The 23,468-nt window shown below is 45.4% G+C and overlaps 1 protein-coding gene across 2 annotated transcripts in view; it reads right to left on the bottom strand.

Annotated features, from left to right (window-relative positions):
• Positions 1-23,468, bottom strand: part of MYO1E (myosin IE) — a 635,008-nt gene that overhangs the window by 89,138 nt on the left and 522,402 nt on the right. For both annotated transcript variants that reach the window (XM_086959387.1, XM_086959385.1), the window contains exons 20-22: positions 14,312-14,426; positions 11,996-12,165; positions 5,176-5,321 (exon numbers count right to left, since the gene is read on the bottom strand). In XM_086959387.1, coding sequence (XP_086815513.1) covers positions 5,176-5,321; positions 11,996-12,165; positions 14,312-14,426 — 431 coding nt within the window. The remainder of the gene's footprint in view (positions 1-5,175; positions 5,322-11,995; positions 12,166-14,311; positions 14,427-23,468) is intronic.

Consider the following 23,468-nt stretch of genomic DNA (forward strand, 5'->3'; position numbering starts at 1 on the left):
AAGGACCATGCAGGGTATGGAAATACACAAGGACCATGCAGAGTATGGAAATACACAAGGACTAGGTAGGGTATGAATATAAACAAGGCCCATGCAGGGTATGGAAATACACAAGGACTAGGTAGGGTATGAATATAAACAAGGTCCATGCAGGGTATGGAAATACACAAGGACTAGGTAGGGTATGAATATAAACAAGGTCCATGCAGGGTATGGAAATACACAAGGACCATGCAGGGTATTGAAATACACAAGGACCATGCAGAGTATGGAAATACACAAGGACTAGGTAGGGTATGAATATAAACAAGGCCCATGCAGGGTATGGAAATACACAAGGACTAGGTAGGGTATGAATATAAACAAGGTCCATGCAGGGTATGGAAATACACAAGGACCATGCAGGGTATGGAAATACACAAGGACCATGCAGAGTATGGAAATACACAAGGACTAGGTAGGGTATGAATATAAGCAAGGTCCATGCAGGGTATGGAAATACACAAGGACCATGCAGAGTATGGAAATACACAAGGACTAGGTAGGGTATGAATATAAGCAAGGTCCATGTAGGGTATGGAAATACACAAGCACCATGCAGGGTATGGAAATACACAATGACTAGGTAGGGTATGAATATAAACAAGGTCCATGCAGGGTATGGAAATACACAAGGACTAGGTAGGTATGAATATAAACAAGGTCCATGCAGGGTATGGAAATACACAAGGACCATGCAGGGTAAGGAAATACACAAGGGCTAGGTAGGGTATGAATATAAACAAGGTCCATGCAGAGTATGGAAATACACAAGGACTAGGTAGAGTATGAATATAAACAAGGTCCATGCAGGGTATGGAAATACACAAGGACCATGCAGGGTATGGAAATACACAAGGACCATGCAGAGTATGGAAATACACAAGGACTAGGTAGGGTATGAATATAAACAAGGCCCATGCAGGGTATGGAAATACACAAGGACTAGGTAGGGTATGAATATAAACAAGGTCCATGCAGGGTATGGAAATACACAAGGACCATGCAGGGTATGGAAATACACAAGGACCATGCAGAGTATGGAAATACACAAGGACTAGGTAGGGTATGAATATAAGCAAGGTCCATGCAGGGTATGGAAATACACAAGGACCATGCAGAGTATGGAAATACACAAGGACTAGGTAGGGTATGAATATAAGCAAGGTCCATGCAGGGTATGGAAATACACAAGGACCATGCATGGTATGGAAATACACAATGACTAGGTAGGGTATGAATATAAACAAGGTCCATGCAGGGTATGGAAATACACAAGGACTAGGTAGGTATGAATATAAACAAGGTCCATGCAGGGTATGGAAATACACAAGGACCATGCAGGGTAAGGAAATACACAAGGACTAGGTAGGGTATGAATATAAACAAGGCCCATGCAGGGTATGGAAATACACAAGGACTAGGTAGGGTATGCATATAAACAAGGTCCATGCAGGGTATGGAAATACACAAGGACCATGCAGGGTATGGAAATACACAAGGACCATGCAGAGTATGGAAATACACAAGGACTAGGTAGGGTATGAATATATAAGCAAGGTCCATGCAGGGTATGTAAATACACAAGGACCATGCAGAGTATGGAAATACACAAGGACTAGGTAGGGTATGAATATAAGCAAGGTCCATGCAGGGTATGGAAATACACAAGGACCATGCAGGGTATGGAAATACACAATGACTAGGTAGGGTATGAATATAAACAAGGTCCTTGCAGGGTATGGAAATACACAAGGACTAGGTAGGTATGAATATAAACAAGGTCCATGCAGGGTATGGAAATACACAAGGACCATGCAGGGTAAGGAAATACACAAGGACTAGGTAGGGTATGAATATAAACAAGATCCATGCAGAGTATGGAAATACACAAGGACTAGGTAGGGTATGAATATAAACAAGGTCCATTCAGGGTATGGAAATACACAAGGACTAGGTAGGGTATGAATATAAACAAGGTCCATGCAGGGTATGGAAATACACAAGGACTAGGTAGGGTATGAATATAAACAAGGACCATGCAGGGTATGGAACAAACAAGAAACACCTATGCTGCTTTATAACCAAGGAGCATGCAGGGTATGGAAATACAGAAGGACTAGGCAGGGTATGAAAATAAACAAGGGTAATGGAGGGTATGGAAGAAACGAGGAGTGCAAAGGGTGTGGAACAAACTGCTGTGTTCTGATATTTGAACAGGGGATAAATTTCCACAACCATTCAGGCTGCAGGGCTTGACATATAGAACAAATCATGTAAGTAGGCCCCAGGTTACTCTAGGTGTCTAGTGGATATGTTTCTAACTAAAAGAATAATGTCAAGAAATAGTACATTCTCTTGTCTGTCCAGGCCTCACCTTAGTGTAACGCTGAGTAGCAAACCACTCTGCTTCCATTTGCCGGGTTGTCAAAGAAGTGGATGTGCTGATTCAACCTTCCCCCAAACCCATGTAGTTTCAGAGTTATCCATGAAGCCTGCAGGGCCCTGCTCGTGTTTGGGCATCGATTGCATGCAGATGCTTGAAAGTACAGCCCCAGCACATTCTACAGGTCACCGCCTGTCCGGCCCCTTTCATCCTCTGCTATGACCAGTGCGGATATGGCCCCTATCGCTTCCCTGTTTGTTAGTCTTGGGCATGAGCACATGAGCCGCCATCGAACAACAACAGCAGTGTTTGTACATGAAGCCAATGCTCTGGAAGAAAGGACCCTGTCAGCACAGGTCTGGGGTTTAGAACTCGCAAGCACTGCATTCACAGGGGCCACTTTCCTGAACACTCATCACAGTGAGTCACTGTGGCTGAGAGGGTGTTTATAAAGTGGGGGAAGCAAAACATGACCCTGCAGAGTTCAAACAGGCCTGTTAGTAAAAGGTGTCACAGCAGATCTGGAAACTCACCCAGAACTCACCTGGGAAATTAGCGGTCAGTGATTATCGCTGGCGCAGAAATGGATAATGATTACTGGGTTCCTCTGTCACTGGGTGTCCGGCTTCAAAACTCAAACAAATGACCCTTTTCTGTATTAAATAGCACAAAGGCTTGGTAATCTGTGTGAGAGCGTGCTCCTATCAGCAGTTAATTCAGAGGGGAAGGGCCGCTCTGTTAGAGGCATTGGTAAAGCGCACCCTGTCGTTAGTGTGCCCCATGGCACTATCGGCTACACGGGGTGCCATAGCATGTGATTCTTGGGGTTCCATAGTACATTGGGGTCTGATTGGTCCTGTGTTGGTATGTTATGGGCGTTAAGTTCTTGTCTTTCTCTGTTTGGTAAGAAGTATCTTCATCAAAAAGCTGAGGGTGTGTGATTTTGGTAGTAAATTCGGTCGCCTGAAGGCATTTACCAATTCCTTACGCATCTTTGTGGCCAGTAATATGTCCTTTGCCCATTGCCAAGAGTCTCCCAATGAGTGCCCATTGAGAACAGTTATCCAACTGTGTAAGGGTAAACATGTTCTGATGTACTCTGTTCTTATGCCTGGTGTATCTCGGTGTGTGGTGCTGTTGAGTCCAGCGTGACAACCGACTATAAGGTATATCAGTGCTGTGCTGCACAGGATATATGGTGTATTCTGGTGTGTAGTTGGTGGTGGGATCTGGCCAGTATTTGTAACTTTGAACTTAGAACACTTTTTGAAGTAAGAGTCGTTCAGTGAGGACCACCTTGGATGGTGGATGCATGCAGGGCTCACCTTGGATGGTGGATACAAGCAAGGCCCACCTTGGATGGTGGATACATGCAAGGCTCAAGGGCCAGACACACACCTGATGTAGGAGCCCCGGAAGAACACCGCGCATCGGCATCAAAGGTCAATGAGGAACAGTGGGAGTAAGAGCCCAATGGGCAGCGGCAGCTCCATTCAATGCAGCACTTGCTGCGGGCGAAGGTTTCTACATTTGGAAGCAGTCATGATTGTGGAGCGGGGGAGGGGAACAGCCGGAGATGCCGAATTCCTCACAGCAATGACATCATATGGGCACATGGAGGGCCAGATGTGACACAAAGCAAGGTGTGTGAGAATATGGTGCTATTGTAAAATATGGGACTGGACAAGCACTGAAATGTGTAGGATGTTTGAGTGCTGGGCAAGTAGGCTGTGATACATTGTGTGGCCTGTGGTGAACTAACAAGCTATGATAATGATGCTGTGAGGAGTGGTCTGGAGTGCTTCACAGTTAGACTGTGGTAAAGGTAACATGCACAGTCTTCAAGCCTCAGAACTGGAACAGCACAGACTGAAAGAGTGCCAGGATGCTCATTCACACCTGTAGCAGGTACAGCACATGCAGCAGTGTGCAAATCCCTCCCAAAATCATACACACAAAGCAGTGCAAGACCTCCTGCCAAGCAACATACCGCATAGGCCTAGCAGTGCATGTGCCACCTCAAGAGGATGTAGACATAGAGGCAGTAACAGTGTGGAAATCCATCTTAAAACTCCCTCCTCAGTGAGGGAAGGAGGCGAGGCAGAGAAAGACTACCTAGGGATGTGAAAAGGGCAACAGTGTTGGAAGAGCAATGCCACGCTCCAATCATATGGGGACAGAAGGGAAGGGAGATGAAATAAGCCAGAGACAAAAGCAAAAAGCCATCAGCTGCATCATGGGACTGAGGGGGTGCCTGTAATATCATGCTGATGGCATTAAACATCAAACCCAGTTACACACTCAATACTCATTGGCACAGAAGCATGCCTGCAGTGGGAAGGCTGATTCAAATCGTATGATTGGGAAGGAGTAATTCCTGGCCCTGAACAGCAAAGCCTAGATGTGCACGAAAAAGAATGGCTGCTGTATTTATACGGATTGGCGCCAAAAGATCAGATACCCATCATAGAAGGACTCCTCGGCAGGAGGAAGGAATAGCAGAAGCTCCCTCTAACCTCTGCTCCTTGGCACTTTTCGTTGCAATACAAATGCAACAGTTTCCACCTGCCACTAGGCCAAAATGTAAAAAACTAAAATAAACAAAGAAGTATCGGCTTCATAATGGTATTGAATTCATCAATAGAACAATGATGCAATCATGTTATCCACCAATCAAATAGCAGCATTGGGTGTTGCAAAGCTAACACATCACAACATGTCTTCTACAAAGACCACAGACAGGTACTGACCTGACAGAGACAGAAAGTATTCTCTCCAGCTCTATCCTTCGTTTCAGCACCTCCTTCACAATGCCTTTCTCAGGACCCTGCTTCACCTTCTCCCGGCCAATCAGGTACACCGCTCTCGGGGTGAGGACAAGGTCGCGCTTCACGCCCTATATCGAGGAAGTGCACACAGTGAATAGATGCCACTGTCTGAAACACAAGTTATTTACACGATGTGCATGAAAAGTGTCCTATGGAATCTATATTCTACATGAGGTATACAAGTAGAAAATATGTATTCTCCTGAACGTGAATGCTTCTTAATAATTAAACTATTAAATGTTTGACACCCTATCGAAAGCACAAACTTCTGAATGTATGTGGCGGAAGAATATGCAGAATGTACCTTACCACCATCGCTGCTGATGGTATTCCCCTCCTATGCTGACTATGAATTATTCCCATTGTTCATGACGAGCTCAGCTCGTCATGAGCACAGCTCAACCGTGCCTCATGACGAGCTGAGCTCGTCATGAGCATCGAAGGGGTTACAGAATATACATACTGGAAACATATGCAGAACGTATGCTGTTAAATGTATTCTTCTAGTACAGAATGTACATGAACCGATTACATAAACATAGACAGTATATATTACCGAATGTATCTATCAGTAGAAAGTAAAGGTCTCCCACCAACTGTGTACACAGTACTCACACTCCAAGCACCCATAGAGAGAGAAAGGCCACACACACTGGTATGGGGGAGCCTGGAGTAGCTCAAAACACAACGGGCCCGATTCACAAAGGGACTTGCGTGTAGTAAAGTTATGAGTGCAGAGTCTGTGCACTCGTAGGGGACTCTATGCACTCAGGGCCAATGAGGGGCAGAGTGCGGACCCACAGAGGCCCTGCAGCCACCATGGTGTGTGTAGATTGGCACAGGGCATGCAAAGCAGTTCAAGGCGCAAAGAGTGGAGCTGGTGACTTAGACACTTAGCGAATTGAAGCTGTCAGACTTGACAGGTTAGCCAGTCGCACTCTTTTGGGGAAATCAATCCCATTTGTTTCAATGCAGTTCAAATGAAATGGGTAATCATCACAATATACCAAGATAAACTGTTAGTTGCACAGATTTATTCTTCTAGTTCAATTATTCAATCCTTCTGTCGAGGTTGAGCTGTTACATCACAGCTATGTGTTGTTTCATCATTTTTCCAATAAACAATTGTTTATCCACAAAATCAACCTTGGACCCAATGCATTTCGTGCTGTTCAGCACTTCATCAGGGGAAATACATTTCGGTCGGGCGAACGGGTAAGACGCATCGCTGTTCTAAGTTCGAAACGGTGTTCAAACTTAGAACAGCGATGCGTCTTACCCGTTCGCCCGACCGAAATGTATTTCCCCTGATGAAGTGCTGAACAGCTCAACCTCGACAGAAGGATTGAATAATTGAACTAGAAGAATAAATCTGTGCAACTAACAGTTTATAGCTAACCTGTCAAGCCTGACAGCTTCAATTCGCTATCATAGAGAACTCCCCTAAGGTCAGAGGGAGCAAACCGGTCAGCACCTAAGCCACCAGAAGCGCATCAAACTCCGATCTAACCTAGCAGAGTGCCACACCTCCCCCCCAGAGACTTAGACACTTAGACAGACACCCAGAGGGGTAGAGAACATGTAAGTGGGAACCTGAAACACAAGTTGCTCTGCAGCTGAGACTGGCCAACATCACAGGACGTTGAGCCAGAACCGAGACTTGAACCTGGTTCTCCCAGCTACAAAGTCGGCAGTTCTGGCCATTACGCCACATCTCTGGAGGCTAGACCAAGACTCTTAGAAGCGGTAATTTGGAATCTGGTGATAGAACGATAAAGCACTGAGATCACAGCATAATTATAATGCAGGTGGAAGGGAAACTAAAGATTGTTCAAAAAGCAATTTATTTAACTTTTATCCTGGAAGTCATCACAAATTCGGAGCAAAGCTCTCAATCTGGGAATAGCCCGTGGTGTAACAAAGAGTAGGCCCAGGTGTACTTAAATATTATTATAACTCGCATTCTTGTTATATCATCCAACAAGAGTTTAGTAACTCTATCCAATACAAGACACTGTATTTTGTTTACACTGTTCAACACCTACTGGCTGCCTCTTCTAACATCACAAACACGCCCTAACTGAACCTGAGCCTGTGTGCAGCAGGGGGAGCCCTGCAGAACCAGCCCTTAAATTGAGAAATGGCAGTTAGCAATGAAAATAAAAATGCATGCCAAATATGCTGCAGTACAGGGGCTGAAAGGTACCAAATGCAAAGAGGCCATTTACAAACAGATACAGGTCTGACCGCGTCTGGCAAAAATCTGCCATCCTGCCATATCTCTTTCCAGTGAGCAGTGCTGCTCCGCACCAGCTGCCACATATCATTTGCTCAGTGGTGCACATATCACAATTTTTCAAGTGAGGGACTTGCCCATTACATTTTCAAAACATGCATTCAGCTCAATCTAATTGGAAACAAATTAAGTGTCTTTATATGATATTAAGTTATCGTAATAAAGTATTTTGACTGACTGACAAATTAAGTGGTTTATAAGGTGAGATGGGCTCCTCTGCGGGCACTAAGAAGTAGAGATGGCCTCTCTTTCAGGTTTATGCAGGCTGAACCCTTGCCTTCAAAGTATGGTTCAAGCATGCCTTGATTTATTAAGAGCAGCATCCCTGATTCACAAAAAATTCAGAAATCTGTATCCACAGGTTCGCGACCTCGCATAGGCACAGACTTCGAAACGTAAGCACTTCACAAAGATGTCCAGGCATAGCCCTGGAAATCAATTGTGAATTTGCACTTGTGACTAACAAAAGTATATACCCCCTGTGCACTTATACATCGTGTATGGGGAAACGCCATTGCATTTGTGCATTTTTTATTTCTTTTTTCTTCTCCAGAGGGAGAATATTTTTACCATGAAGGAAACCTATGCAACTCCAACAATTTTCGGGGTATTTTCCTTCTAATTCCTATTCTCGAAAGGAATTTAGGTGCATATGTACGAACGAATTCTCCTAAAGACCCCCTAGAATGGGTAAAACTCTTTAATCAGGCCCTCAATGTGGCCTTTGACAAGAGTACATCTCAAACCGTTTCTAGAGTGGAAATAGGTCACAAAAAAGTTTGTAAATAACAATCTTTCCTAGGCATCGCGGCCCGCAAAGACCCACACCCTGCCCATGGTGTAAGATTTACTAATGTGCTATACTACTCGATTGTGGGGTTATATTACATATAAAAGAATCATTTTATTAGTACAAGTGTTCCTTTTGTGAACAACCTAATTTGCAAATCAAGTCATTTGCACATGCAAGTTGAACTCACATGCGTAAATGGATATGTGAATAGGGCCTTGTCAGAACACCTTTCACAGGGCCACGGGGCAAGCAAGAGCTACTGGGCCCAACCATAGGGGTTGAGGCCTTTTATTCCCGGGCCCGACCGACTGTGGGTACTGAGCAACTGGGCCAAGGACCCATTTAGAGCGTGGGTCGAGCAGTCCAAGGCTACTCGGGGGAGGTAGGAGGAGAACACAGGTTGGCAACTCCAAATATGTTCAATATTAGCAATAAATGATTGTCAAGTCAGATACTTGTTTTTGTAAAAAAAGGAGCATTTATATTCCACCACAAAGTAAAATGCAGCATACACGAATAATACACACACACACAGTCCTCCTGAGTTCAGTACTCTAGATAGGTAGGTCCCTGAATCCCAATTCCCTCTCTATTGGCAGTGGTTATTCCTCATTCACATTTTGCGACATTCAATTAAAGCCACACTCAACGTCTGAGTCTCTGCAGTCCCACTCTGACTTTTCTAAAGTTAAAAGTGTTTCAGCACCCATGGGTGCTACGAGCAAAGCAAGTTTCCCTGGGCCCTTCGGCCCTGTGATCAGGCTTACATACTCCCACCAGGATTGCTCTATTTGAGTCCCAGGCAGCATTTAATGGTCAAATGTTCAGGAGGTCTGCGGCGGCTGCCAGCAGTGAGTCGCACTTTTGGCTTTGCATGAGTAGCAGCCGGTTGTTCGAGTCACTCCCTCCGAGGACACTGTAAGTTCCTCTGATCTCTCTTATACGTAGGGGGATAATTGTTCAGGTTCTGGTGCTTCAGTCAGGGATTAGGCACTGGCAGGTCACCACAGCGGCCTTCACTCTCGGCATCAGCAAAACCAGGCGATGACCCTTGCTCTTCACGGCACCCCCCTATGGCATCCAGGGTCGCCAATTTACTCTGCACACAGCTATGGCCAATCAACACGGCAGTAATGGACACGTTGTGGCAGTCCCCTCTGGCATAGAGGGTTTCAACTATACTCAGCACATGGGCTATTGCCCAATCCGCACAGCATTAATGCATCATTCATGGCGGCATCCTCTAGCTTACGGGGTCATTGACTTTACACCGCAGACAGGCTAAGGCCCGATCGGCACAGCAGTAATGCTTTTCACGACAGCCCCCTCTGGCATATGGGGTCGCCGACTTTACTCCACACAGGGGCTATGGCCCAGTCTATGCAGCAATGGCTAACTTCAAAGCAACCCCTCCCTGGAATCCAGTGTCACTGAATTGAGTCTGCACATGGGCGATTAGTGCAGCAGCCACTTCCTCACACTTTGCTATGAGGATCCACTCACCAGGATCTCCCAATGGTCCTCATTCCTTCCAAGATCTCTCTTCTTTCTCGCACTGCACACTGGTCTTGGCAAGGAGGCAGGCACTGGTGCTACAGGCTCCATGGCAGGTGGTTTTGGATGCATGTGATTAAGTGTCTGAGTCTCTGAAGTTTGTGCTGGGCGTCTGCTTCTTTTTGAAGTGCCCATTCCTCTTTCTTGCCCTTCCTCCAGAAACCAGTCTGTCACAACAGGAACAACTCCATATCTGCCCCACAACACAGGCCATGGGAGTGACTAGAGGTTCACACCTGGATGTCAGCTACAGTTATAATTGTCATATCAGCTCCATCGCCGTCCCAAAATGTGCCCAGGCCACTTTTCAGTGACCTCTTTCTGAATCAAACAACACAGTTTAAAGTGTACTGTTCTCCAGTGTAAGTTCCACCCAGCTCTCAGGAATACAGCCATCCACAAATCTGTCTGGGGGGAATCCTCTGCCTCCCCATGTTCCTCTAGTCAGCCCTGGGTCTCCAAAAATGGAACCCACCACCTTCCATGTATTGTACTACTCACAAGTACACATACACTCAGCACACGTATGCAAGCACACATGCACTGCAAAGTACTACATACTAACTTGATGTAGACTGAGGGTGAGTTCAGCTCACAGCAGCGACACTTCATTAGATTGCTCACCTATAAAGTGGATCCAGCTAGCGCCAAATAAGCATTTGCTCTTTGATTAATGGCGCTACTTGATTGGCTCAGGAAGACAAATTACAGTGTAGTCCAGATAAGACAAGGAACTTGTTATTTGGGCGAAATCCCCTCCCAGGATGGACTGGAGCTCGGCCAAAGAATGTTTCACCTCTTCCGCCTCCAGTGGAGGTGGCAAGAAACTTAGGTGTTCTGTCTGACTCGCACCTTTCCTTCAACGCCCATGTTTCTTCGCTAGTAAAATCTTTTCTTTGGATTCTCTGCCTTCAGAATCCTACATCTGATTCCTCAGGAAGCGCAGCAGGATACTATCATGGCTGGACTATGTTAATTTGCTCTACCTGTGTATCCCAGAGTCCAGCGCTTACAGGTGTACAAAACATGGCAGCTGCCTATTGTACAAGCTACCGCAGAGCTCATCTCTCCGCTCTTTCGTCAGGAGCTTCACTGGCTTCTAGTCTGTAAGTGGATAATGTTTAAAGTACTAACACTGACACATTAAGCCCTTCATAATTAGGGGCCGCTATATCTGAATGAGAGGATTAATGCTTACAGCCCAAGGAGAGCGTTGCGCTCCAGTCGAGCTGGGATGCTAACAGTACCCCGCTTTAAAAAGAAGGGGAAAGGAGGCTCCTCCTTTACAGTGCAGGCTTAAGGAATCAGATGCCTAGTCAGCTGAGAATAAAAGAGGAAGTGAGTTTCAAAAAAGCACTAAAAACATATACCTCTTTAGCCTTTAGAGTAGTGGTTGATTGGCTGAGGTCTGTTCTTCTGTGTTACCATTGCTGGTGAGTGCCGGAACACTCTTGGAGTAGCCAAGTGCTTTATAAATGATTTTCATTCATGTATTCATTACATGAGTGGGCCTATAAACCTCACTCCACTGACAAAGTAAAAAGAGCTGTACACTATACGCTATGCTGCCCCACTCTGCTAGTGCTAGTTAACTCTTAGTAAAGGCAGTAGCCTTCCACCACCATGAGGGTAGCACTTTGGGCACCCACCAGGGTCCAACAACACCGAAACCTGTGAAACAGGTCTATGTCATGTAGCACATGCATGATACATGTTTGCCCATGACAAAAAAAACAGCACCAAGCATCCACTCAGAGTAGGCGTGCACGTCTGTCACCGTGCAAGGGACTTGTCTGTTCCAAAAGGCCTCCAGAGAGGTATACATCTGAAATTATAACGGACGCGTTAAAAAACGTGGAGGCACTGAGGGAATGACAGATCATCTTGAGATGTATGTCCTTGGGCACTACAGTCTGAGAAATGTTATGGATACAATGTTCTAAAAGTTGGCAGGACATCTGCAAAATGATATACAAAATCTGAGCAAGGAACAATATTGGGCTTGTGTACTAATTATTGGCATTTGGCTATTAAAACAGAATTATTCATTGTGTGTTAGCATAAGATGAATATTTTCTGTTTGATTGAGAATAGCATACCTTAAACCTTCTGTCATACTTTGTGACCGTATCTGCAAATTCAATCTTCTCTCGCTTGCCCACAAACTGGCGCAGCTCGGGGTGCTCTTCCATTCCGATATAATCCCCAATGAAGTTCCTGTTGAGGCTGTTCCGCCTCCGCTCCTTCTTGTTAAGCAGAAGATCTGAGGCTAAAAGGAAATATGTGTTAGTACAGATTTCAAGAATTTCTTATATGTGTTTGGATATCTCAGTGCAAACCTAGCTCTGAAGTAAAAGAGCAATATAGACAAGTAGAGGGGGTAGATGTTACGGGGAGGATTGGGTTGAGAGAGGGGCAGGAATGGAACAGGTAGCGGAGGGCACGGGATTATCTGCAGCCAGAAGTTGGGGAGGGTCCCCCTCCAACCTTGGACCATTTCTATACAAAGTAACTTTCAAAGTAATACATATGTAAATCAAACCCAAATAATACAGATAAATGTACTCCGTCAACATAAAATATTACTAGAGAATTTTGCAGTGGAAACTTTAACCTTGTGACTCAAGCACATAAATCAATGGAAACACACCCCTATTTGCTCACCTTGTTTTAAATTTAACATATGGCCACATATTTCCAAATCAAGTCAGATGTAGTGACAGGGTGTGGGCAAAAATAGGCATTTATGGGCAGGCAAGGGGTAGTGACCAATAACCAAAACGTTGTTTAAAAGGGTGACATTGATAAGGTTCAATCTTGAGTTGCGCATGGTGTCAGCGATGCAGAAAACTGCGGCAAAACCTTCAGCCCTTCCTCTTCTAGGAAACTACTGCCATCACCAGAACATCAGCGCCTACAGCTGCTACCAATCACCCCAGCGTAAAGTCTTTCTATAGGGTGGGCACACTGACTACAGTCTCCAGTACCTAGTTGTTTGTATGCATCATGCAAAATGATCAACTTACTTCCAAAAGAGCTTCAGTGATTCTTCATCACGTGACAGTTTCTCGTCCAGGAAGTCGGATCCCTGTATTTAATCCCACTTCCGGAAAGGATCCATCTCCTTGCCCTACAAACCTTCTGCTTTACCAACATTGCAGGGCTTTTGATAGAATCTATAAACTGTATCATAAATTATCCATTTATGGAAGCAGCCGACCAACAGATGTCAACAGCTGAGCATAAGGGAGATTCGTATTTAAGTGCGAAAACAGCCTTCATGCTGAAGCACAGCTGGGACACTGGATGGCACCTCTGCAGCCACTGGATGGACAAGAAGCAGGGAAGGCCAAAATGAATCCAAGAATTCTATAGTGGGCTACAGATGGGGCTGATAGTGAGAGGAGACTCAAGGTTCCCCAGAAGTAGGACAGCAAGGGACAGAGCAGGGCTTAAATAAAGAATATTGTTTCTAAATCTATCCATATAAAACTCTGCTCGTGCAGCAGGCCTTCCTGCTCGGCAGAAACTAAACCGTGGTTCACATGTCTTCGATCTATCTAATCTTATTCTGGCAATATCGGGAATGTGCTGTGATGTGTGGCTACAGGCTGTGATGTTTGGACAAGGAACACAGAGTATTTCCAGGGCTAACAGGCCTACAGGGCAGTTAGGCAGTGCCTGACGGGCTGGTCTCACAGGGCAGTGTGTGGGACCTTTTTTGGCTTTTTGTGGGCCTCTTTGATGCTCTATGGGCCGGTGGTTTTAACTGTTGATTTCCCTGGCATTAAAACAAACATTGCCGAAAGCAGGCCTAAATTCGTGTAGTCTTCCATAGCTTGAAAAATACTTCTACAGCGTGTCTTTACAAGTTCAAAACTGCCCCAATTTGCAAACATGGGGGACTTTACTTTAGTTATCTAATCCCATGTAATTCACTAATGGGGGCAACTTTTATTTTGGTGACCAGGCCGATTTTCTATCCCCGTCCGATTCTTAGTTTGCAATACTTATCTTTAGAGGTGAAAGAAATAGTGCCAGTTCTTCAGCGCAGCACTACATAGGGTGAGTGAGATTATGGGTGCACCCCAATCACTGTGAGATCAACCCTCCATAAGATACATATCACTTCAAAACTTGATCGCTGTATGTACAGGTTGAGGAAATTCTGACGCCTACATGGAACAAAAGTATTTGTTGGGAGTGCGGATCCTCTCCAAGGAAGGCCTTTAGATGTGTAACCTGTGAGATGCAAACACTACAGGCACAGGTACCCCACACCCCGGCAACCAGGGTAGAGATGCTGATGGAACCTGCCTGAGGCAGTTGCTGCACACAGGTTTGCACTGTTACCGTCTCAAGATGACCGAGGCACCTTTTAGCTATCACGCAGCGCAATACATAAATATATTTACCTTGCTCTCTCATTTGCACATATTTTTTTCTGGCCACATACTTCCGCCATGCCTTCTGGATCGCCCGTGCGTAGCCGTCGTACTTCCTCTCCCTCATCTCCTCCAGCAGGAACAGCTGGGTAGAAGACAGGCAAAAAATTAGAGACCACGATAAAAGACAGGCAAAATATTAGAGACAGAGGTATAAGCCAGGCAAAGCTTTAGACACCTAAGTAAAGGCCAGGCAAAGCTTTAGACACATAGGTATAAGACAGGCAAAGCATTAGAGACATAGGTGTAATACAGGCAAAGCTTTACAGATATAGGTAGGAGACGTGCAAAGAATTAGACCCAATGATAAAAGACAGGCAAAACATTAGAGACAAGGGTATGAGACGGCAAAACATTAGAGACATAGGTATAAGACAGGCAAAACTTTAGAGACATAAGTGGAAGACAGGCAAAGAATTAGAGACATAGGTATAATACAGGCAAAGCATTAGAGACATAGGTATAAGACAGGCAAAACTTTAGAGACATAGGTGGAAGACAGGCAAAGAATTAGAGACATAGGTATAATACAGGCAAAGCATTAGAAACATAGGTATGAGACATGCAAAACATTAGAGACACGCATTAGAGACATAGGTGTAAGACAGGAAAAGTTTAAAAGAGATAGGTAGAAGACAGGCAAAGAATTAGAGACATAGGTAAAAGACAGGAAAAACATTACAGGCGACTGTGGAAGAAAGACAAAACATTACAGACAAAGGTATAAGACAAGCATTAGAGGCAGAGGTAGAAGCCAGGCAAATAATTAGAGACAAAGGTAGAAGACAGGCAAAGCATGAGAGCTATAGCTAGAAGAAAGGCAAAGCATTAGAGACAAAGGTATAAGACTGGTAAAGCATTAGAGACAGAGGTAGCAGACAGGCAAAGCATTAGAGACACAGGTATAAGACAGGCAAAGCATTAGAGACAGGTGTAGAAGACAGGCAAAGAATTAGAGACATAGGTAGAAGACAGGCAAAGCATTAGAGGCAGGTAGAAGACAGGCAAAGCATTAGCTTGGTAAGTGTATGTGCCATCAGCTACCCTCAACGACACAAAGTTTCTTCCTCCACTTCTTCTGACCCATCGGGATATCCTACTGGTACGGTATTTAGTCTACTGCTACAGCACTAAGCTCTACCTAAGAACAGGCAACTGGGTCAGCAGGATCAGCCATGCATAGCAGGAGCACCATATCATGGCTACAAACCTCTCCAGGTCTCTGCCCATCAACTTCTCTTTTTGCATTTGTCACCCAGAGTCTGACGGGTATGCCTAGACGTGGGTCCCGTGCTATCCATGCCACTGGAGTTAAGCTATCCTGGCAGTTGAGGGGTGAAACTCCGAAACCGGTTACAGGATGTTTGTTTCCAGGACAGGGATGACCTGACCTGGCAGTTCAGGCCGGACTGTTCCCATTGGGTGCAGAGTCAAGACTGATTTGCATATGGCTGGGTTTAAACTGGAATGGCAGGGGGAGTAAACAAACAATGGATGTAGGCCCAGATCTCTGTACTGGGGTGAATGTATGACATTGATCAGCATTCTGTCCATCAACGCATACAAACCTCTCCAGCCACCTTCACTTGAGTGTCCAAGGGTGGCGGATATGTGGAGGGAACGCTTGCCCAACCTCCATACTGTAAGACTGGTCTAAGGTTTTATGAGTCCTGTATTTAACACCCAGGCATTGCCAGACACCTGTTGTAGGGGAAATTGTGTAACACTTTGTAAGTAGTACTGTGAAAAATAAGGTGAGAAAACTAAAGTGTTGAGGAATGGAAGGCAGATTTACCTGCATCATGTCACGTGTCTGACTCTTCCGAATGGCTTACTGGGTATACTAAGGCCCTCATTCTGAGGCCGGGATAAACACGAAGTCAGGCAGAATCCGTGGTTTTTCCTGGTTTTGGATTCCGAGCAGTGTAAAATTACCACAGGCACCGGGATTTTAGCTGTGAATATTCCCTTCGAAAAAGGAATATGCCTGGGATAACGAGGAAAAAATTTACCTATTTCGGGAGAGGTAAAACCGCCTCTGCATGCCAATCCCCCTTTTATCATGTCTAACTTGAAATAGGGGTGTAAAATCCAATCCTGTGTAAAACTGTGAGGCGGAATAATAGCTGCCAAGGAGCCCTAGTTCATGTGACACTTCAGCCATTCCTTACTTTTTAGCCAAGACAGCTTTGAATTCAGGGACTCAAAGGCCCATACTTTTAACACCTTGCATGCTCATGACGAGCTCAGCTCGTCATGAGCTACAGTGCTCCGGTGCTCATGACGAGCTGAGCTCGTCATGGCCTTTAGAACGCTCGCACGCTGGGCTAATTCCCCTGCTGTGCTGAGCGTTCTAAAGAAACGGGTGCGGCCGTGACGAGCTCAGCTCGTCATGAGCACAGGAGCACTGTAGCTCATGACGAGCTGAGCTCGTCATGAGCATGGGAGCGCTGCCGCGCGGGCCCCCCCTCCCCCCAGCACAGCAGGGGAATGTGCCGAGCAGCGAAGGGGTTAAAGGGAAAAGCAAATCTGAAAGTCCCAGCATATAAATGCTGGTATGTAAAACTTCTGGCTGAAATTGGCACCTATTGCCCAAAGCTACTGTGGCACACAGTCATCTGCACCTCAACCCTCCTTACATAAAGACCTCCAGTGGGGGATTCCACCTCAGAAGGAAGGTAAATGTGATGAGTGTTCATTTCTAATGTGCCTCTTCCTCAAATGGCAACTCAACACAACATTTTTGCTATTTATGTGCTGCTAGATGTCCTGACCGCAGTCGGCTCTGTAAAATATAAAACAAGCATTTGCAATGCAATAGATCTCGCTATTGCTTTGCAAATGTAAAACAAATGCGGCATCTGCCTGCCTTTGTTTTTTTATTTACTAAAAGCCACCCTTTTGCTTTTGATGTTTAAAGCTAAAGCGCTACATGCCGCCATTGCTACAAATGTCAATAAATAGAAAATAAAGTTGTGTGGCTGCCTCTTTTTCTGTTCATTTACTATTGTAGCAATCCCGGCACGTCACACTTTAGCTTTAGATGAATAAAGCTAAAGCGTGGCTGGCTGTCATTGCTACAAAAGTCAATAAATTGAAAAAAAGTTGTGCAGCTGCCTTTTTTCTGCTGATTTACTATTGGAGCAAACGTGGCATGCCCTGCTTTAGCTTTAGATGTTTAAAGCTAAAGTGTGGCGTGCCGCCACTGCTATAAAAATAAATAAATGGAAAAGAAATGCAGCGTCCGCCCGCCTTTGTTTTTTTATTTATTGACTTTTGGAGCAATGGTGGCATGCCGCGCTTTAGCTTTAGATGTTTAAAGCTAAAGCGCGCCGTGCCGCCACTGACACAAAAGTCAATGCAGTGTTGTGCAAGGAGGGGCATGCCGCAGGAAGGAGGAGGTGCGAGCGAGGAGGCAACAGATGGCCAGAGAAGGCCAACCAAAAAAATAACTATTGGTGATGTCCACTAGGATGAAACCAAGCACACAAAGGCGGAACAGATGGACAATATTGACCAACCAGAGTAAGGGAAGTTAGAAAGGCAGGACAACTAAACAACGAGAAGCGCTGGGCGTGTTGAATGCTCATATCCTGAATACAGCATGTCTTGTAGAGACAGCACAAGTGCTGCCTTGGCGAGACCTAAAATACTCTATCTCTGTTTTTTTAGCCGTGTTTTCATCCTTGAAAAAAACAAATCACTGTTGCGCTTATTAGGAGTAGCTTTTTAAATCACTGACAGGGTTTCTATGCATTTCAATTCTTTTTATGACTTACGTTTACGTCATAATGGCAGAGAAAGGTTTATTTCTGAAACTAGGGGTTATTAGATTCGCGGTAACTCCGCAGATCTGGTGCCTTTCATCTGGAGATTCCAGCTTATGAAAGGTGACACCTCAATCTTTTAAAATGCATGTTAAATTATCAGCTTGGCATCGACTATGAGAAGCCAGGTGTGGTTTTAAAAGCATAAGTTGAAAGTAAACGTTTCTCCCTCCGTAGTTTCGACGCTGGACTCTGATACTGCTTTACCCACTTGGTACCGCTCTCATGTGTCGCAAGGCAAATGGTATTTCCCGGCGTCGTATTCAATTTATCCGGTAAAACTAGGAGCATTTTGAAATATGGGAAACTCTATTCACTAGCGGTTTACAAACAACGCTACATTTATATACTATGATATACTTGTATATTGTGATGCATCTTTAACAGCAAATGAACTTCAGAATTACTCCAAGTTAAATCATTGTGCGTTACTCCGAGATCCCTGTAGGTGGTGCTACAGGACAAAAGAGAGTTCCTCATGCTCTGTCGCTTTTGTCCCTTCTTGTCTGGTAATAACAGTGCGCAATCACTTGAACTATCTTTCTAGTCCCCGCTTCATTACTCTCCAGATATACTAACTGCGTCGCACTAATGAGTCTTGAAGAGGATGAAACAAGTTGGTGTTTGAAGGCCACGAGAGGGATCTTCAGCGACTACTGGCTTTTCGGCAGACAGCACTTGGCGTGAAACTTCTAGTTTTATTATCTCCGTTTTTCAGTTTTCGTGAATCCATGCGAAAGTGCCCATCCAAAACCGTTTTCTTCACCCAGGTATTTTTTTTTTTTAAATCAGGTACTTGAAGTACTGAATGTATAACGAAATAAATAGCACGAGTATTAGAACGGAAAGGCAGAATCTGAATTGGATGAGTTCCTCGCGCAGGAATTGGGAGAGGTGAGCTCTGTACTCATTTTAACCCCTCCCATGCTCATGCCGGAACCGTTCCGTCACGAGCCTCAGGTGGGCTGTGCTGGTGACAGAACGGTTCTGTCACGGCCTGCTCGCCGCGCCTGCGTGGCGCGAATTCCGCGCCTGCGCTGGACATTCTGAAGAGCAGGCGGGGCCGTGACGGAACCGTTCTGTCACAAGCACAGCTCACCCGCGGGCCGTGACGGAGCGGTTCCATCACGAGCACGGGACCGCCGCGCGGCCCTGCCTCCCCCTTAGCCCTGCGACGGAATAGCCACCGCAGCGAAGGGGTTAAGTTTGCATCTACACGTCTCAGCAGCCGGCTGCTGTTGGCTGCAAACGAGGACTGTACTGTGCGAGCACCCCCCTCTTAACGTGGGCGCCGGGCAGCTGGTGACAGCGGTGTTCTCGATTCGGAGTCTATTATGAGATTCTGCCTCCAATTACAGAAGCTAACACACATTTGCGAGAGTGTGAGCTATTGTAAATGACAATGCCTTTTATTGATATATTTTGAAAAAGTGCAAGCGGTGGGTAAACACACACGTTGTGCTTATAGTCGTTGCTTATGAGAAGCTAGGCTGGCAGTAAAAGAGGCGCAGTTACTGCCGGCCTTACTTCTTGTAAGCAACGAATATAAGAACAAAGTGCGGGTTTACGCACCGCTTGCAGGTTTCCAAAACACATAAATAAAATGCATTGTCATTTACGATGTCAGTAGCTCAAACTCTCGCAATTGCGAGACCTATTGCATAGTAAATGCTTGTTGAGCTCTGAGACGGAGGCAGCAGCAGCCATTAGAAGGCGGGGACCATGACGCCAGGCCGTGCGTTTCAAAAGCAGGAGGGAGGAGGAGTCAGATGCAGCCAAAACAGACCTCAGTCTTTAAATGCACAGCAAATGTGGCACGATAAGAGCAAGATTTGCAGCCATGTTTACAACAGAGCTCTGTAAACCATGAACACTGGTCTCGAGATCTCCAGCTTAAAGAAAGAAATAGTGCCCACAGCTCCGAGTAACAGCACCTGTACCAGGGACAGTCCTTGAAAATGGGTGGAGCTTTTAAAGCCCATATCCTGAATACAGCATGTCTAGCAGAGACTGCGCAAGGGCTACCTAGACGAGACCTAAAAAGTAGATGTGTTTGGGTCTCCCATAGCCGTGATTTTCGAATGAAATTCCTCTTTGGAATGTATTGATTTTCATGTGGCATGTATTTAACTTCTGCATATTCTATTGTATGGTTTCATGTTTTTTGTCTGGTTATAGACTGCTTTAGTTGCACCTCCACACAACATACAAAATGAATACAGGGGCTTTAAGCGAGCCTTTCTCAGCCAATGGATTGATTGGGCGAGCTCCTTACATGTGTTGACTCTCTCTCTCTCTCTGGCCTGGAGCTGTTGTGAAGAAAATGTGCATGATGTACTGCACTGACCCAAGAAGGATTTGTGGTTGGCCAGTGTTCTTGCCTGTTATAAAGTGGCATCTTTCTAGATAGGTAAGAAAAGTAAAATAAGACTAGTTGTTCTCTAACTTGAGGAGAGTCCCAGGTCATCCAGACAATTTTTCAAGCCCCCATGGCTTTTTTTCTTGATAAACACAAAAGCGTATTGTGCACATATAACTACACATAGCCAACAGTGCCTGTTGTTCTTGGCGTTTACTGACACGTGGGGACAATTTGTTTATTTATTCACAGTACGCTCACATAGACGAAGAACTGAATTTGGGATACCACTCGTACTCAAATCACCTGTAATGAAAGTTTAACGATCGGAATAAATGGTTTCAAAGAATTTAGATTTATTTGAAAGTTCTGCACGTTTTGAAGATTCTTTTGATTTTCTACGATTAATTAAAAGAATAGATTACAATCAATGGAATTTTGGTAACCGCATAATCGGAGTGTTTATTCGTGAATAAAGGCCATGGAGGCTTGAAATATTGGCTCGACGCCCTGGGACTCTTTGAGAGAATAGAGAGACTCTAATTAGCTTTGTGTTCTGAGACAGAGACAGAGGGGACAGCACGCCTTGGCCCTTGACTGGGATCACTCAGAAGAAATTAAATACATTTAAGTGTGCACAGGAACATATGTTGTTTAGTAATCTTTCTAGAGTACACCATGATTCTAGAACTTTCTAGACCACACAGCAGCCTGCACTGTGCCAGCTCTGTGGCTGCCGCCATCAGTCCCAAATCCAGCCCTGTTCCCCCCTAGAGCCGCTGGGGACGAGCGGGCCCCTTGACCTCTTCTGCAGAGCAGGTTAGCGGAGTGTGTCCCACTGTGTCCCTCCTCCCCATGCCTTCTCCAGCACATTCTCTAAGCTGACAGACACATTCGGCTTGCGGAACCCAGCCAACTGCGGCTGGTGCTGCCTCGCAGCCCTGAAGCACAACTGGCTCTTGATTGGTTAAACCCGTACCTATCATCGGCTGTGCAATATGGCCGGCCACTCACGGTTAGCTGCTGCTCGCAGGGTTTTATCTGAGCAGGATTCTCCAAAGACGGTCCTTAAGATAGCTACATTTATCTAAATGGGGATACGCTAAAAATCTGGCATGGATCCGACCCTCCAGGACCGACTTTGAAGAGCCCTGATTGAGGGTGTCTGCTCAAGTTATGGATGAGGGGAAAGGTCTGGCCAGCAGCAGAGACCCTCTGCTGTGACTTGAAGAGCTGATGATAATGACAATAAGCATAGTCCCACTTGCAACTTGGGCCGGTGACTCCTTGCTACTCATCGTGTCATCCACACAGCTGGGAATACTCTGGAGACAGGCAGGAGGATGGCCATGGCTGATGCATGAGTGTCATCGATGGTGTAGAACTACCAAGACTCAAATGTCCATCCAGTTTACACACTGCGCCTGCCTGGATTGAGGCACTCTGAGGACCAGCGACAGGCAGGCAGGCTCCTACTTCCGCCTCCAGGTTCTGTGGGTGAGTCATGCTTCACCATGGACCACTGTCTTGTACGGTTGCTCACTGACAGCTTGAAGCACATGTAGAACAACAACTCTAGGAGATGCTGAGGCGGCCACTGCCTGCAGCTGTGTGTTTGGCAGCATCCTGCATCCAAGCAGTGGCAGACCATGGTAAGCGCTGGAGTCGCTGCCTACACCAGAGATGAGCAGACTCTAGCGCGGGGGACTGTCCGGCTGAGGGGACACTGCTCAGAGAGGGATCTGTTGGCCAATGTGCACCATGTACCATCTCTGTAAGTAATGCGACTTGCTTACGCCATCTTGTGGGATTGTTCAACGATGCCAGCCTGATGAGAGCGATATGGGGCAATGCTGTTTTGTTAGAAATATTTCCCATCGGTGTATGATAATGCAGTCAGTACTCTGAGCCCTTCCTCCAGATAGATGCGGCAACCTGGAGCTCTTAGGCTCATATTAGTCCATCCCAGATGTTTCTTCGATTCTTGGTGCCAAGACACCCATGGGTATTCGCGAGCTTTAGAAAAGTCATTTAATTTATTTCATATCTTGATCAGGGTCTACTTATCTGTTTGAGATAGATAAGGAAATGAGATTGACTGCCATTAGGTTGCGAGATAAAAACCTATGTCCCCGGGAAATGGATGACCGTCTCAAACATTCACAATTAAGTAACTAGTGTGCAGACAGAGGTGTCTTTATTCGGACGAGATGCTTTTACTTCCAATACACTCACAACTCTCAATATTTGAATGTTCTTGCTTAGGAAGTTCAGTCTTGCTTAAACTGAGTGTAAACACCGGTGTGTGTTGTGTGCACCCAGGACACAGCTGCCATGCTGCTCCGCGTGTTGGAAATGTGAGTCCTGGCTTCTTGATCGTATGACATAGACATAAAGAATGTCTTCTTCTCACACTAAAGTTTCATTAAAAGAGTTTCCCATAAATCACTGAACCATCAACGCATGCATGCCAAAAACAAGAAATGTCCCACACAAGCATAACTGCTCTCCTGGGCGTGTCACTGCTGCTTCTACACACCGTCTGCTCTCTTCTCTGTTCTAAGACTGTTTTCCCAGGGCATAAATACAGAACATTTGGTTAAGAGCCAAGTTCTAAGCTACTTGCTTTTATCTTTTAGGTTCTTTACTTTGCTTCAACTATTAAGATTTGTATCCATTTACTGTTTGTTCGCTCCCAGCATATTGTTATCGCTGACCCTTTAAATTAAGTGCTTCTATTACTTGTTTTGACTTTTTAACAAAATATAAAATGTACTACAGTAAACATTGACTCATGAGTGACCTGTGGTCACACTGAGTTTCAGAGGCCCACTCCAGGCCTCAGGACAGGAATGTGTCTCTCACCACAGTCAGGGGGTCTCAGATATTTTATACCCGGGCTGTGGTTCCTGAGGGTTTTCTTACTGTGCACGGTTTATTC

Source organism: Lissotriton vulgaris, chromosome 2_2, assembly GCF_964263255.1.
Source record: "Lissotriton vulgaris chromosome 2_2, aLisVul1.2, whole genome shotgun sequence".
NCBI classification, from domain to species: Eukaryota; Metazoa; Chordata; class Amphibia; order Caudata; family Salamandridae; genus Lissotriton; species Lissotriton vulgaris.